This window comes from Mesoplodon densirostris, chromosome 5 (genome assembly GCF_025265405.1).
Source record: "Mesoplodon densirostris isolate mMesDen1 chromosome 5, mMesDen1 primary haplotype, whole genome shotgun sequence".
Classification (NCBI taxonomy): domain Eukaryota; kingdom Metazoa; phylum Chordata; class Mammalia; order Artiodactyla; family Ziphiidae; genus Mesoplodon; species Mesoplodon densirostris.
Genome location: NC_082665.1, coordinates 113540662 through 113558088, shown reverse-complemented (window position 1 = coordinate 113558088; position 17427 = coordinate 113540662). Strand labels below are relative to the sequence as shown.

Genomic DNA, 17427 nt, shown 5'->3' with positions numbered 1-17427 from the left:
CCATTGAGGTGACCACATTTACTGCATTCAGTCAAGCTTTTTAATACAGGCTAAGAAAGCAGCAGTGGAGTGGACATTTGCCAACATAACACTCTTCTCTAAAAGTCACATTATAATCACTTAAGACATTAGTTCAGCTTTCTCGTCCAAAGAAATGAGAAACTTGAGGCAGTGCATTGCTATTCTGTGATTTAGCCAGGCTTACTGTCCCCTAAATATCTATAAGGTATGGTCAAGTCCACCAGTGTAGGGACACAGTGTCTGCTGCAGATTACCTATGACTGTAACAGTCAGCAAACATTTGTTAAATCAATACTACGTTCAAAGCACTGGGGGAAATGTGACATTCAAAGCTCCTAGTCTTTCTCAAGCCTCCCCTCACACCCTGTGCTTTTAACCACACAAAACAAAACTTTCTTCTGTTCTACATTTTTACTACTTGTAATACATTTTTACTATTTTGAGCTTTATGTACTTTTTTTTTTTTTTGCCCTTCTGTCCTCAAAATTTCCATTCATGTGCCTGGAGAATGCCTATCAGTCCTTGTAAAGGATTGATTCAAGAGTTAATACTTCTATGACAGCCTCCCTGACTTTCTTCAAGTAGAATTAAATATTCTGTCACCTTATTATTGTATCTTGTTCTCTCTTCTAGAAATTATCACATTGTATTAAATTCACCTATTTACCACTCTGTCTCTTCTTATCCCTAATTAGATCACTTGTTAAATGACAGAATGTTTTATTTTTTTCATATCTCCTTGTATCTTGTACAATACCTGGCATATCATAGAGAGATATTCAATAATCATTGTCAATTGAATAAGTGAATAAGCGAACGAACAAATGAACACATAGGTAAGTATAAAGACAAAGAAGAACTCTATTCTTCAGGAAACTTTATAATATTCTTGGAGATATGAAGTATGTTTACTAATGGCAGTAGTAGAATGTAAAAAATGATGGACTAAATGTTGCTGGAAATGATATTGGGATTTATAGAAAGAGCCAGGACTTCCACCAAAAGGAAGATATTGGAAAGGTGATACTGAAACATACCTTCAGGGCTAGGTCATGTTCAGAACATTTGAGATGAGAGGTGGGGATTAGGTAGACAAAAACACTCCAGGTGCAGAGTGAGTAAACTATTAAAACTATTGCACCATTTTTATTTGTTCATTTAATTTGATTTTTTTGTTGTTGTAATAAAAGTAGTGCATGCTCATTAACAATTTTTGGAAAATTCAGGAGAGTATAAAGGAAAAGTAAAAAATCCTTGTGTTTTGTTTATTCCTTTTATGAATAATGCATTTCATGCTAAATCCCTCCCCCCACCCCCCAAAAGAAGAAACACCTGTAACCTACCCTCCTGATCATGACTTCTGTCTGCATTTTGGCTAATCAAGCTTCTTCTTAGGTCTGTATGATCATGTACATATTTCTAAGAGAAATGTATACAATTACTGTGTTCTGAGTTTGAGAGCTGCCTTAATTCTTCATATTTGCTGCATTTCAGTACAAATGTGGGGAGAAAATACCAGACATTCCTAGTTGTATATGTTAGAATTAGGTTTGGTTGTTTACAACACAAAAGCCATGTTAAGAGCAGCTTAATCATACAAAGTTTTATTGTCTCACAAACCAAATCTAGAAACCTGCTGTCCAGGGCTGGTTCTGCAGCTCTGCAATTGTTAGTGACCTTGGCTATGTCCAGCTTTGAGTGCCACTCTCGTTTTGTTTTTGTTTTTCAAATAGCTCCGCCTTTTTCCCAGTCCTGATGGAGATATCATTTTGAATGTCAGGATTCCCAAAATTAAGCTCCGTCAGTGTGAGGATCTTTTTTTTTTTTCTTTTTACAACTTTATTGGAGTATAATTGCTTCACAATGGTGTGTTAGTTTCTGCTTTATAACAAAGTGAATCAGTTATATATATACATCTGTTCCCATATCCTTTCCCTCTTGCATCTCCCTCCCTCCCACCCTCCTTATCCCACCCCTCCAGGTGGTCACAAAGCACTGATCTGATCTCCCTGTGCTATGTGGCTGCTTCCCACTAGCTATCTACCTTACATTTGGTAGTGTATATATGTCCATGCCTCTCTCTCACTTTGTCACAGTGTGAGGATCTTTAAGTCATGCAATGGTTGCATGATAATAACCCACGAGCCCCTTTCCCTTCACAGCTTCACCCTCCATCCTGTGTTTAGAACATAGGCAGTGTTAATAAGGGGTTGCTAGGGCATCTATTCAGACAGATGGATGGAGTTGATATTTAAACCCATTACCACATACATTGCACATCAATCTTTACTTACCCTCCCCTGGAATTTAAGACAACAGTGCAGGCTTCACCATTCCCAGTTTTGTCCATTCAGAGCATTGTTCACACCACAGATAAGTAACTCCCCCAGATTTAATTGTCTGGATGGTGACCTCCCCCTTTAGCTTCAGATACACCAGCCAAATACTCTCTGACAAAGAACAAGAAACAATCTCTGCCTTTTCTCCTCCCTCCTCCTTCAAGGAGTTCATTGCTCACCTCTTGCAAGTGGTTGGATATTCAGAATCTATTTCCTTTCCCCTGAAAAGAATGTGTGCTCTTTCCAAGATTTAAGCTTCAAGAACTTAATCTTGGAGTGAGAAATACATTTCCAAAGTGAAATTAGTAAATATCAATTGCGAGCCATTGCTACAGAAATATTAAACTTGGACTAAAGGAACACCTAACCAGTTTCTACCAATTTATTTTCTAGTGGGAAGATAAGACTAACACAACATGCACATACACTGTCCTTTAGGACAGTTACAGATTACCCTTTCTGTCTGTTAGAACTGTTGCTTCAAGCTAATAGAACCTAATTGAAGTCCCAGCAGTATATAATGTATATCATTGATTCCCAAACATCAGTATCAAAACCATCTAGAGTGGTTTTAAAAGCTACTAATTCTCAGATCAAATCTCCAAAGGATTCTGATTTTATCGTCCAAGTTATTTTGATGGCAACCAGGTTTGAGACTCAGTGTTCTAAATTGAATTTGGTGTTTCAATGCTCATTTTGATCCAGTCTGGCTGTAGGCCATTTTTTAAATGTATTCAAATTAGTGTGATCTATATTTTGGACTAAGCCTAATCTAATGTAGAGTAAATTGTCACTCTGACACCATGGAATTAAATATATTAAACACATTAATATATTTAATTACCTTTCCTACTGCTATTAGGATGGTTGTACTTTAGTGCTGGGTTAAATTACTATACGGAGTTAGTGAAGGTAATACCAACTATTGTACCACATTGATCACTAAGAAAGAGTAACTTGATAGTAATCAATTAGTCAAGGATAAATAAATGTCTAATTCTTCTAATAAAAATTTTACCAATGATTTGCTAAGTAATTTTGCGAAAATAATTTTTTACTTCAACCTAGGTAATCTCTGGAGATGCAATTGATTATAAATTCCATCTATTTCACAGGAATAATATGAAGATTGGCACTGTAAGAAAGTCTCTCTCAAATCTGTCAGATCAATGCAAATAGCCTTTTTCATTTTCCCTTGGAAATTGGACATTGTGTTACTGTGTTATGTACTAGAGAAAGGCTGTGAGGCATCGTATTGAATAAAGTATTAGAGACAATAAAAATTGAATTTGGAGGGAAAATAATAATCTCTTCAAAACCTATGTACTAAAACACCAAAGAAGTGAATAAATCAGGAGTCCTGATTTTGTAAAACTCCTATCAGGAAGATACTAATGGCAAATTATTTTGATGTTTTTATTTCAGTTAACTTGAAAGAGAACTGGACGGTTTGTTTTCCAAAATCCTCTTTTGGACCCAACCATACTAAAAGACAAAAACAGAAAGATGGAGTAAAAACATACTTTTGATGCTCTTGAATGTTTCTATTACAGAAAAGATAATAGCAGCATCTCTGTCTCCACCTTTTGAGTTTGGGATCTCTGCCAGCCTGTGACACCTTCTTTCTCCAAACCAGTTAACTCATTCAAAGCAGCTTTTTCCTGGCTTTGAATTTAGTCTTTAATAAAGCCCTCCTACCTTTCCCTGACATATTCTTCTTCTATATCTATCTCTTGCACATAAATACTGCTTCTGATCTCTTTCTAAATGAAGATATAGATCTTTTTGTTTACAATGTCTCTTAACTCTTTATAATAAATATTTACGACATATGGGTGCATCCTTTTGATAATACATTGCATCTGAACCAGCACATAAAGTTCTGCTACAGTTCCAAAAGGGATTCTATGTGACATTAATTAAGGTGTGAAATTGCTTCCTGTTAATTTCCCACACCCTTCCATGATCTGTTATTAAGACAATTAAATTTCTTTAATGGTCCATTAACTAACAGATCAATCTAACCTTTCCACTTGGAAATTACAGAGGGGCAAGGAAAATTTGATTAAGTTGGTAGTAATAAAAATATTGGTCATATTTCATTCTTCTTTGATGGAAAATGATAGAGCATGAAGGTTCCTTTTTTGTTTTGTTTTATTTTTAGTTTTTTCAATTGACAAGGAAATTTAGTTATTTCTGAGATATACATTTTAAAGTAATAACTAGAATTATGACTTATAACATTATACCAGAACATATAAGATTTTTAGAAATTTCATGTAATGTCTGAAATGTTTATATTAACATATTTCCATACAAATAACCCAAAGAAAGTTTAGTATTAGTTGTTTTTGTTTGTTTGTTTGTTTTTATACTGCAGGTTCTTATTAGTCATCAATTTTATACACATCAGTGTATACATGTCAATCCCAATCAGCCAGTTCATCACACCACCATCCCCAAACACTGCGCTTTTCTCCCCTTGGTGTCCATACGTTTGTTCTCTACATCTGTGTCTCAACTGGCATGAAGGTTCTTTATAAAGTGTAATTTATGAGTTTTATTAGAAACTGGAGTTATCTTGCCTCCATTTGGAAAACAGAATCTGTCAACAACAACTACAATTGCCCTCCACTCAAGTTTTCCAGCTCTCAATTCCAGAGTAATATTGACACTTAAAGATTTACACCTAGTTCTTCTATAACTATCAGAATTTTCAATTTTTAATGATTTACAAGAGTCCAGCAGTAATATAAATGTAATCATTAGTAGCAGTTGTACTACTTTACATTTGGATTATTTGTTGTTATTTTCAACATTCTTCCTTAACAGGGGTATCATTTTATAGTCACTGACATTTGGAAGGATGCAGATTAAAATTTCCAATTTTAAACATGAGGAAACTGAGTTTAAGAGAGGTTACATAACTTACCCAGGCCTGTTCAGCTAGAAAGAAGCAAAACTAAGACAAGAACTGTTACCGTTACCAAATACAGCTAGAGCGTCCAGCAAGCGTTCAACAGTGACTTGACTGGAGTGATTTCAGTGAAGTAGTGGGGACTAAGTCTAATTGGAGTAGATTCAAGTTATAACAGGAGGTAAAGAAAAGAAGAAAGTAATATTAAATGACACTTCTGAAGAGTCCTGTTATAAAAGGGAGGTAGAGAAATGGAGCACAAGGTGGAGAGAAATATGGTGGTTGCATGGTGAGGTTTATTTGTTTAAAACTGTTACAACGTATTTATAGACTGATGGGAGAGAAGTGAAAATTGGTATTATAGGAGAGAGGGTCACTGAATAACACTGACCAGCGGGGATGGGATCAAGGACACACATGGCAAGGGGAGGGCTAGATATAAGTAGAAACAGGAAGAGTTCAAGCATTTTAACAAGCATTTTAACAAACATTTTAACAAGCAGGGAGCCAGAACATATACGAGCAGATGTGTGAGGGTTGGTAACTTTTGTGATGGAAATATGAAAACTTTCTCTTCTGCATTTCTTTTCTAAGGGAAATTCAAAGCATGGTAGTTTATTGATGAAAAGGAAGGAAGGGAGGGAAGAAAGGAGGGAAGGATAATGGGAGAGGGAGAAAAAGAGAAGAAAAGACAAGAAGAGAAAAGAAAAGAAGGCAAACCTATTACCTGAGTCTGAGGAGGGTCTGAGGAAGCTTTCAAAGTTTAAGGAGGGAAGAGAAATATGGAATAGTCACTTGGGAAGAATGAGAGAGGAAATCGGGTAGAAAAATGTAGTAGGACTCCACAAAGCGCTGAGCACCCCAGAGGTTTGGGGTCAAGACTTTGACTGAGACCAAGCAACTAAGTGTTTTTCTCCAAACTCTTTAAACTATTTGGCTATAACCTTAGGGCAGGAACCCTGCAGTTAATCACACATGAATTTGAATGCAGATTTTGCCTTTGTCAGTGCACTACTTTGAACAAATTACTCTTTTTGCTCTTCAGATTCCTTTACTGTGAAAGAGGTCAATTAAAGTATCCACCTTTTAGGGTCATTTAAAATAAACTTACTGTATATAAAGTGCAGATGTTTAGTAAGTGCTCAGTTAATATTAGCTATGAGTAAGAGGACAGTGGCTACTTAGAAGGAGAATAACCCGGGATGGTACCTGAAACCTGGTTTAGTATTGTTGTTTGATTTATAAATAACAGCAACTCCTGAGATGTCACTTTTTCATACTTTTAAGAAAGGCATTATTTTAGTTTAAGTTTTCCAAGAGAAATTTATGATAACTAACATAAAACTGATTGTTGAACATTAAAATTTGCAAACAGGGACTCTGAGTTATTATAATGACAAGGGACGCCTGCTTATTCTGATAACTGCATTTGCAGCAGAGGTACCAGTGAAAGAATATAATAGAAAAATATTAAGTGGAAAGCCTGCCCTGGAAAGACCCATAACTAATCTTACAAAGAGAGGATGGATTTATTTTTAATAAGACTTCAAAGCCCAGTGATATGTATTTGGTCCTTTTCTTTTCTAATGGCACACTCTTGCATTTAAAAGTAAAGCAAAAAATAAGTTGAGCAAATACCATATATTATTACAAGGTTGGTAGCTTATGGTCTTGTTATGACCAAGTGTAGCATTTTATTTGATAACAGGACTGCAGGGCTTTCAAAAGAAAAATGGACCACTGCATCTCAGGCTGTTGTGAAAATGACAGCCTTCACTACGCCAAGTCACTAAGTGACTAGGGTCCATCATACGAGTGTGTTCTGTTCACATTAAAGGGGTGAACTGGGGATTCCTAGCAGATGCTATGTCTTAAGGTTATACATAACATTGGCTATGTTATTAGAAATCCACGCTTGTCCTTGTGTCTGCAAATGAGGAAGAATATTCTCTCATGAAATCTCTACCTCATTCTTATTCTGAAAGCTGGGATAAATCCCTCTACTTCAATATACTATAAATCAAGAAAAGTCAAAACATGAATAAAAGGAAACATTCAGAAGAAAAAGAAGAAGAGAAGGAAGAAGAGGAGGGGGGGAAGAAGAGGAAGAAGTTGAAACATATATCAGAATAGAGGAAAAATAGAAAACTGATTTGAAGAAAGAGATCTAAAGAGCCATACAGCAATATTTCCCTTTTCAGAGCATTATCTCCGTTTTACCATTTATCCAAAACTATTATCATACCACATATGTTAGAAGAAGAAGAATGTTTATCTCAAAAACATTCTGTGGGCTGAAAAAAGGAGCAAGTATATTTTTTTCATACTTTAAAGAGGAAAGAGGGCAAGAAATATGATCAGGACAACTCAGAAGAGCCAAATGAAAGAGATGTAACGTTGTGAATCATGAAAGTATTGCATTATCAGGACACTGAACATTCTTGAAATTTGGATATTGAAACTTTGTTGGAAAGATAGCATAAAATTAAATCAGAAAGAAACACAGTTAGAAACCAGTTCCATACCAACAGCTGGCCATTAAATCATGCCCACTGAAAATAAAGCCTGTATCACAGTGGAGCCCACAAGGTCCTGAATGAGAAATAGATAGTTATATCCCAAGTTCCCCTCACTGGATTGGTTTCCAGTTGTTAAATCTGCAGTGGCACTGAATCTGAGTCTCTGAAACAGATCTGCGGAGCTGGGAGGACAAGAATGATAGGGAGTTGGATTTTTTGTTTGTTTTTTCACTTTATTCTCAATTTGGAAATTACTCCTCATCAAAATAACTAGAATATCAAATTTTGCTCTCATAGCTATAGTGCCACAGAATGCATAAAACAGAGCACTTGGGAAGAAAATATTCAAGGATTTTTAAAAACTTCTAAAGCATTGACTAAAAACTCTATTTTCTAATGAAATAATAGCTTATAGTAAAAGAAAGTGATGGAAAAGCCCCTACTTAAATACCATTTTAGTCCTTTGAACTACTGCAAACCAAGAGACTAGGGTTCTTTGCAATTACTAATAAGGAAATTATTAATGGGAAGAAAAAAACTTAATCTTGTATGGGACAGTAATAATTTGAGAAGCACAATTTAGGAGCTATAGAATTTATATAACTGTTGAAGATCAGAACCTCGACAGTTCCCTGGAAATGTTTCTTAAAGGTTTCTCAGAATTGCTTGGTAGTATATGATTGGAAATTAATACCAGAACTCCAAATTCTAGTACTGGTAGCTGTAAAAAAATTGCAATTAATTTTTACTGTACAGTATACAGGAGTCTCATATGAGGGATTAGTAATTCTTGATTTATCATTTGTTGTTTGTTTAGTCGTCTTGAGTGCTAAGCTAAATTACGCTTCCCCCAAAACAAAAGGGTAACCATTCTCAACATGTTAGTTAGCTTAACAAAGAGAGCCCTACTTTTCTTTTTTTTTCTATTTTTTTTATTAGTTTCTGCTTTATAACAAAGTGAATCAGTCATACATATACATCTGTTCCCACATCCCCTCCCTCATGCATCTTTTCAATTGCAGTCAGAGTCATGGTATTTGAAATGTGTTAGATGTTGAGTACAGTCATCCCCCAGTATTTGCAGGGGATTCGTTCCAGGAATCCCTGTGGATACTAAAATCTGCAGATGCTCAAGTCCCTTATATAAAATGGCATAATATTTTCATATAACCTACACATCCTCCCATATACTTTAAATCATCTCTAAATTATTTATAATACCTAATACAATGTAAATGTTATGTAAATAGTTGCCAGAGCAGGGCAAATTCAAGTTCTGCTTTTTGGAACTTTCTGGAATTTTTTAATTGAATATTTTCCAACCCGCAATTGGTTGCCTCTGAGGATGTAGAACCCACAGATACAGAAAGCCAACTTTATAGGAGATAAGCAGCTGGCCTCATACATCATAGCGCCCAGCTAAGTATGTTCCTAAGAAATTAAGACGGTGTTTACAAGGCATCAGAACAACTCATAAAAGTTTGAAACACTGCCAACGATTTCTTATGTAGTCTATGCAGTAAGGTTCAGTTTGATTTTTCTTGACTACCCTGACTGGCTGTATGAATGTCATGTAAACATAGTTAGACATTTTTCTAGATAAAGAGATTGAATAAATAGATTTTCCCCTATACACTCATATACTTGATGGACATATTATTAACTGTTCATTCACTAACAAATCAAGGCTGATATGTATCAGGATCATGGCTTAAATCCTCTGGCCTGGATTCAGGAGGTCTGATTCAAGTTGGCCCTGTCACTCTCATTCCTCACCACCTCTCAGTTTTACCCCATCCTTCAACTGGTCACTGTTTCTCTTATACAACCTGCGCTTCATATCTTCATTCTTATTTAGTAGCTCATCCATTTCTCTAAATCCTCTGCATCCTTCAAGGCTAAGTCAACATCAAAGAACTATTTTATATACTAATTTCCATTAAACTCTGCTATGACCCTTTCTACCCTGTGATTTGTGTGAATTCCTGTGCTCTCTTTCTTAGCCTTGAGCTAAGGCAGGAATAAAGAGAGCATTTCTTGTAGTTGGCGCAGAATCTAGCAGAGTGCCTTGTACAAAGTAATTTGTACCTGTTCATAAAATAAATGAACAAATTAATGCTGAAACAAATTCATCTCTGGATATTAGTCAGCAAAAGATTAACTGGAATTTGAGGAAAGAAAGAAATGAAAAGACAGTAATAGAATCAAAATGATACAATATTATTAAGTTAAGCCAAGTTAAAAGGGCCAATAAATGTTTTGTGAACCAGTTCATTCCATCAAAGAAATCTAAGATACTCTGTCTCTCCTAAGTTTGCCTATGGAGGTCAGGTCCAATAAGTTCAGGAAGTTTCCTCAACTCCCCTCCCCATCATATAGTAATTGATAGCTTTGACTCTAATGAAGACACTTCTTTTCCAGAGAACAGCAAACTTCTAAGACAGCACTGTGTAATAGAAATATAATACAAGCTACATATGTAATTTAAACTTTTCTGGTAATCATATTTAAAAAATAAAAACAAACATATGAAATAAATTTTAATAATGTATTCAACCCAGTATATTCAAAATGTCATTTCAATATGTAATCAATATGAAGCATTATTACTGAGATATTTAATTTTTGTGTGGTCTTTAAAATTCAGTATTTATTTTATACTTCTAGCACATCTGAATTTGGACTAACCACATTTTAAGCGCTCAATGATCACATATGACAAAATGGATACTGTATTAGGTAGTACAGTCCTAGGATGTTCTCATCAGATTTTCCTATGCTCTCACCAACCCTGTACCCTCAGTATATCTCAATTCTCTCTTTCGCAGTACAGTCCTAAGACTAATATTGTTGACTATTGGGGAATTTTTGGCTCGTCCCATGCAAATAGGACAACTCTGGATTTAATAGTCACTTCTTTGTTTATAGCTTACACTCAGGGTGTTTGTTTCTGTGTGGAAGTTTTTTTTTGTTAATTATGTATAAGTGTTAATTATGTTGTATAAAATATACACAACATAAAATTTACCATTTTAACCAATTTAACAGTACATTTCTCAGTCCATCCACATCTCTACAAATGACCCAATTTTGTTCCTATTTATGGCTGAGTAATATTCCATTGTATATATGTACCACATCTTCTTTATCCATTCATCTGTTGATGGACATATAGGTGGTTTCCATGTCCTGGCTATTGTAAATAATACTGCAATGATGGACCTAGAGTCTGTCATACAGAGTGAAGTAAGTCAGAAAGAGAAAAATAAATATTTAGATTAAGACATATATGTGAAATCTAGAAAAATGGTACAGGTGAACCTATTTGCAGGGCAGGAATAGAGACACAAGCATAGAGAACGTATGTGTGGACACAGTAGGGGAAGGGGAGAGTGGGATAAATTGGGAGACTAGGTTTGACATTAATACACTACCGTGTGTAAAATAGTTAGCTAGTGGGAACCTGCGGTATAGCACAGGGAGCTCAGCTCGGTCCTCTGTGATGACCTAGATGGGTGGGATGGGGGGGAGGTCCAAGAGGAAGAGGATATATGTATACTTATAGCTGATTCACTTCATTGTACAGCAGAAACTAACACAGCATTGTAAAGCAATTATACTCCAATAAAAAAATAAAGAACTGCAATCTAAAAAACAGAAATTCTTGAGAATGTAGACAAAAGGGCAGAGGAGATAGAAAATATCACAGAGTTCAAGACATACAGAAGAAGGAGTGAGAAGATATAATACTTAGCTAATTTGAATCCCAAAGGGAGAAACAATTATACTCCAATTAAGAAGAAAAAAAAGTACATTTCAGTGCCACTAAGTACATTCCTGTGTTGTGCAGCCATTACCACCATCCATCCCCAAAACTTTTACATCTTCCCCAACTGAAACGCTGCACCCATTAAGTATTTACTCCCATCCTCCCTTCCCTCAGTGTCCAGCAACCACCATTCTACTTTCTGTCTCTATTAATGACTACTCTAGGTATCTCACATAAATAGAATCATAAAATATTTGTCCTTTTGTGCCTAGCTTATTTCACATAGCCTTAGTTCCTCAAGGTTCATCCATGTTTGTGTCAGGACTTTCTTCTTTTTTAAGGTTGAACAATATTTCATTGTATGTATATAACACATTTTGTGTATCTGTTCATTTGTTCAACCAACCAAATGTGATTCCACCTTTTGGCTATTGTAAGTAATGCTGCCTTGAACACGGGTGTACAAATACCTGCTCACATCCCTGCTTTTATTTCTCTTGGGTATATATCCAGAGGTGGAATTTCTGGATCATATGGTAATTCTATGCTTGATTTTTTGAGGAACTCACCATATTGTTTTTCACAGTGGCTGTCCATTTTAAATTCTTGCCAACGATGTACAGTGGTTCCAGTTTCTCCGCCTACTTGCCAACACTTGCTATTTAATTATTTATTTTTATAATAGGCATCCCGAATTTGTTTTCATTACCATTTTTGGATGACATTAGGAATATTTGGTAGAGGTGAAGCCAACTTGGATCTACATTAATATACAGAAATAACTTAAACATTGGTATAAGACAGTCATTTATACCGTTGATTTGATGAATTGTTTTTCTGCTTTTATTAAAAACTTTTGACTAGGACCTCGAAATCCTATACTCCCATCTGTCTCTGCTACTACTCACCATCTGACTTTAGGGAAGTTGCTTAGTTTGTTTTATGTTTAAAAAACAGGGATAAGAATTTCTCACCTACTTTATTCACTTGGTTATTGTAATTATCAAATGAGTTGGTCAGTTTACAATGGCTTTGAATATCCATTTGGGCAGGTTTTGGCACTCCCCAGCAGCATCCAGGAAAATCTTCACAATCAAATGCCAGCTCGGGTTCTATACTACAATCTAGTCTCTCTGTGATCATTCAGTGCCTGGGAAGAAGTCCAAGTCCCAGTTAGGGTTAAATGTAAAATTCTGTCTGTTGGTACAATTCATTAAAAGACAATTTGCCTATAAAAAATAAATAAATAAAATGGCTTTGAAAATTTTGAGATAGATTTATTGACGGGATTAAAGGTTTATTTAAGAGGTTATGATTGTGGTTATTGTGTATATCACAGTGATTTGGGTTTACGTTTTGAGCTTATAATGCACTTTATAGAACACTTATGCCTTCTTATTTTCTTCTTGTATTTTGTGTCATCATTTTATTATGTACTATTCAGACAGAATAGCACAGTTATGGAGTGTTAATACAACTATCAAAGGAGGTTACATTCCTGAAGAGAAGTGTTTTGTCCTTTCTTTCTTTGCTTTCTAATTGGATCATGGTGTCTTAATTACATTTTAATTATAAAACTTGATTGAGTTTCATACCCCTTTATTTGTCAGCTTCTTAAGTTAGGTAGTATTACTGGCATCTGAGAGTCTGTAAATAACAATGAAAATTAAAGCCCAAGAAATTAAATTGAATCTATTGGTTTAATTACTCTTAATTTTCCAGCTATGATATATAATAAGATACATTTTTCAAAACCTGGAATTTTATTACTCCATTTAATGGAAACATTGGAAAATTAGTGATTGAGTTGTCCTAGAAGAAGAGCAAGTTGCACATTTTGCTATGACACTAGTAAGTTTTGTTCTTTTTGAAATACTGAAAAATTTTAGATGCCAGTTTGGAAAACTCTACGGGGACTTGATACTAGGATGGTCAGCAGGGTTAAGTTATTCGAAAAACTATCTGCAATGATAATTATGATGGCAACATTTTGTGTTGTCATACTTAAGTATTTTATGTGTAAGTGAGAAATAGCAAAAAAAAAAAAGATAAAAGTTAAAAACAAATGTCTTGAGTAGAATCTATGATACAAGGAAACAAAAAAGAAATTGCAACAGTAAGAAGTTCAGATACAAAAACTATAAACTAGGGCTCCCCTGGTGGCGCAGTGGTCGAGAGTCCGCCTGCTGATGCAGGGAACACGGGTTCATGCCCCGGTCCGGGAAGATCTCACATGCCATGGAGTGGCTGGGCCCCTGAGTCATGGCCGCTGAGCCTGCGCATCTGGGGCCTGTGCTCTGCAACGGGAGAGGTCACAACAGTGAGAGGCCCGTGTACTGCAAAAAAAAACCCCAAACAACCCAAAAAACTATAAACTATATTATTTAATAGAAATTAAAGAGTAATATTCTTCAAGTGCCTGTAAGTTGAAGTTTAAGAAATTCACGTGTCAACATCTATTATGTGTATTTTTAAATTTTTTTTTTTTCATTCTTTGAGACTGATTTAGCAGTCGGTAGTCAGGTCTGGGGATTTTCACAGCTGATTAGGTGACAGAGTAGGGAAAAACTGCTTTATGGCATCATATGAATAACTTTCCAACTGAATCACTTCATTACTTCTGAGTTCCCCTGTGCACTAACCAGTTATAAATACATGGCTATATTTTGCACATATAAACATATTGTTTAATTTGGGGGGTTTTAATACTTGTGTATAACAGAAATATAGGTAACAGACCTTAGGCTTGAGGAATTTCAGGATTTCAATAGAATCTTAAGGATCTTCTGTCTTTTGTAAAAGAAAGGTAGAAACTTGAATTACCTACTGGCACCATCTGAAAATTACAGGATCAATTCTTTCTACTTTCCTCTGTATACTTCGCTAGTGAGGCCACAGGCAGTTAGTCCTTTGAGGATATCGGAGAGACCATTCAGTGCAATAACTGAAATATTTTAAAATCTCATTTAAAAATATATATGTAGGGCTTCCCTGGTGGCGCAGTGGTTGAGAGTCTGCCTGCCGATGCAGGGGACACGGGTTCGTGCCCCGGTCCGGGAAGATCCCACATGCCGCGGAGCAGCTGGGCCCGTGAGCCATGGCCACTGAGTCTGCACATCCAGGGCCTGTGCTCTGCAATGGGAGAGGCCACAACAGTGAGAGGCCCATGTATCGCAAAATATATATATATATATATATATATATATATATATATATATATATATATATATATAGAGAGAGAGAGAGAGAGAGAGAGAGAGAGAGATAGATAGATGTATAATAATCGTGCACAATATACGTAACAAACATGCTTCATATATATATATATATATATATATATATACATATATATATATATATATATATATATACATATATATTTTGTACTGGCCACAGTGTGGTTAAGGTTGTGTCAGCATCAGTATCACCTGGGCACTTATTAAAAATGCAGAATCTCAAGCCCACTATAGACCTTCTGAATCAGAGTCTTCATTTTAACAATACCCCTAGGTGATTCAGATGCACGTGGACACTTAAGAAGCCCTACTACTGAGATGTTGGAAGAAAAGACCTATCTCTTCATCACTGAACTAGTCGGAGGAGAAGCTTACTTGTATCTTAACTCTCTTAATCTAGTTTTGGATTTAGAATATACCTTCAACCAAAGCAATTTGTCAGTATGTTCTCTGAAACCTTTTTTTTTTTTTTTTTGCAGTACGCGGGCCTTTCACTGTTGTGGCCTCTCGCGTTGTGGAGCACAGGCTCCAGACACGCAGGCTCAGCAGCCATGGCTCATGGGCCTAGCTGCTCAGCGGCATGTGGGATCCTCCCGGAGCAGGGCACAAACCCGTGTCCCCTGCATCGGTAGGCGGACTCTCAACCACTGTGCCACTAGGGAAGCCCTGAAATATTTTATTCAAAATGTTCATGAAGAGATCAGCTCATTCATTCTTCTTATACATCTTTGGATGCTTACTGTGTGTCCATTAGACGGAGCTAGAAAGTGGCTAAGGATGTAGACCAGGCAGTGTGGCTCCCAAATTGGTGCTCTTAACCACCATGCAACATCTATTTATTCATGGCCATGCTCGGGTCTCCAGTTCCAAGGCAAAGCCCATCGGCAGAAGCAATTTGATTGGAAATAACATTCAGATTACCAAGGTATTGTAGTGATTGTTCAATAGATGGGAGTACACAAATATTTGTTCCTAAGTCAAGGATTAAAATACCTCCTGATATTTAAGTAAATATTTCATATACTCATATACAGTCACATTTGTCTCACAACGGTAAAATGAATCTGTTTTAATGGACTCAATATGCTAATAGATCCTATCTTACTTTTGTGAATTGAAAAACATTTTTCTTTCTATGCAATAATCTAGCAAGAGCCACAATAATTCACAGATGACTGAGCTTTAGAGCCAGACAAAACAATAGAGATAAAAGGAAGTGTTTATATAGATGTGAACTGAAATCTCACAGTTGCATAATCACATTTCCTATTGATAAATAACTATTGATGAATACCCTGAAAATTGGCAATAAATATTTAAATTTGATAAAACAATGTCATATTTCTTGCAGTAGGGTAAAGATTAGGATCATGTAAATAAGAAATTTTCCCCTACCTGAACAAGATTGAAGGCTAAAGGCTAAAAAACAAAATATCTCTTTCTACCCTTTAAATGTTATACTCCCAATGTCTCCTCTAACTCTAGATGAAAATCGCATTATATAGGTTAGTAGACAGTAAAAACTTAAGCCTTATCTATACAGGGACAGAAACTACCCATGTGTCTGCCATTCGGGAAGACTTAAAAGGTTGTGACTGATAGAACTAGAAGAGAATTATGTGTATCCGTTAAATGTTTTAAGTTAAAACTCGTTTTCACAATAGGAAGAAGAGCTAGTGATGAGAGTGAACAATATTATAAAGTCAAAATTGAGCTGTTTATTGAGGCCAAATTTATGTCCACTATTGTAAAGAGTAATTAATGTAATTTTTGCCTTCCAGTGTGTATGTACAGAGAGCCATCACTACATGAGATTGGAGAAAAACAGGGGCGTTCGAGGAAAAGTTCTGGAACACCAACCATGAATGGAGGCAAAGTTGTGAATCAAGATTCAACATAGCTGAGAACTCTTCCCTTCATCCCTCTCTCATCCATTCCTTTTCTCCCCTTGCCCTTTACACATTTCCTTCCAATAAATCCACCCAAGGAGAGGAAAATAAAATGGGAACCTAAGACCCAGTGGCTAAGATTCTGCACTCAAAATCTTCCTTTGTGTAGGATAAGAAAATCGAACCAAAACTTGTCTGTTGCAATGTGGTAGAAAAATGCACATGCACAAAGATTAGCACACCTAAAAGCAGAGGAAAAAATAAATCAAGACTCCACAAGCATTAAAATAAACTGTGTTGTTATTAATAGAGGGCTAATTGTAATGAAGACATAACTATCATAAAGATGAAATAAAATTATTACCTTAAAGAAAAGGGTTTTGGAAAATTGAACTTACAAATCGATGTAATACCCTAAATACCTTAAACTCTGGATAATTTTCTGGTGTGTGTTTTGTTTTGAATTTGTATTTTTTTGGACATCTGGAATTGATACATAATTACATTGTTTCCAGGATTTTTTTTACCATGATATTGAACATGTATGAATTATAGATTCTTCTATTGCCTATAAGGTATATAGCCAGAAATCATTTAACATCAAGAAAAGTTTAAAATTTTATTGTTGAAATCAATATTTAAGATTGTTTCATGCAAAGGATAGCCTTATGTTGAATTTAATGCTATTAGCTGATTTCATTCCTTCCTAAAAAATGTTTCAGATTCTCCTAGGAGAA

The 17427-nt window shown here is 35.6% G+C and overlaps 1 protein-coding gene across 1 annotated transcript in view; it reads left to right on the top strand.

Moving 5' to 3' along the window:
* FGF12 (fibroblast growth factor 12) overlaps nucleotides 1-16701 on the top strand; it is a 253311-nt gene extending 236610 nt beyond the window's left edge. Inside the window, exon 5 of the mRNA XM_060100132.1 lies at nucleotides 16583-16701. Within this exon, the coding sequence (XP_059956115.1) occupies nucleotides 16583-16701 (119 nt within the window). The remainder of the gene's footprint in view (nucleotides 1-16582) is intronic.
* Nucleotides 16702-17427: the final 726 nt, after the last annotated feature.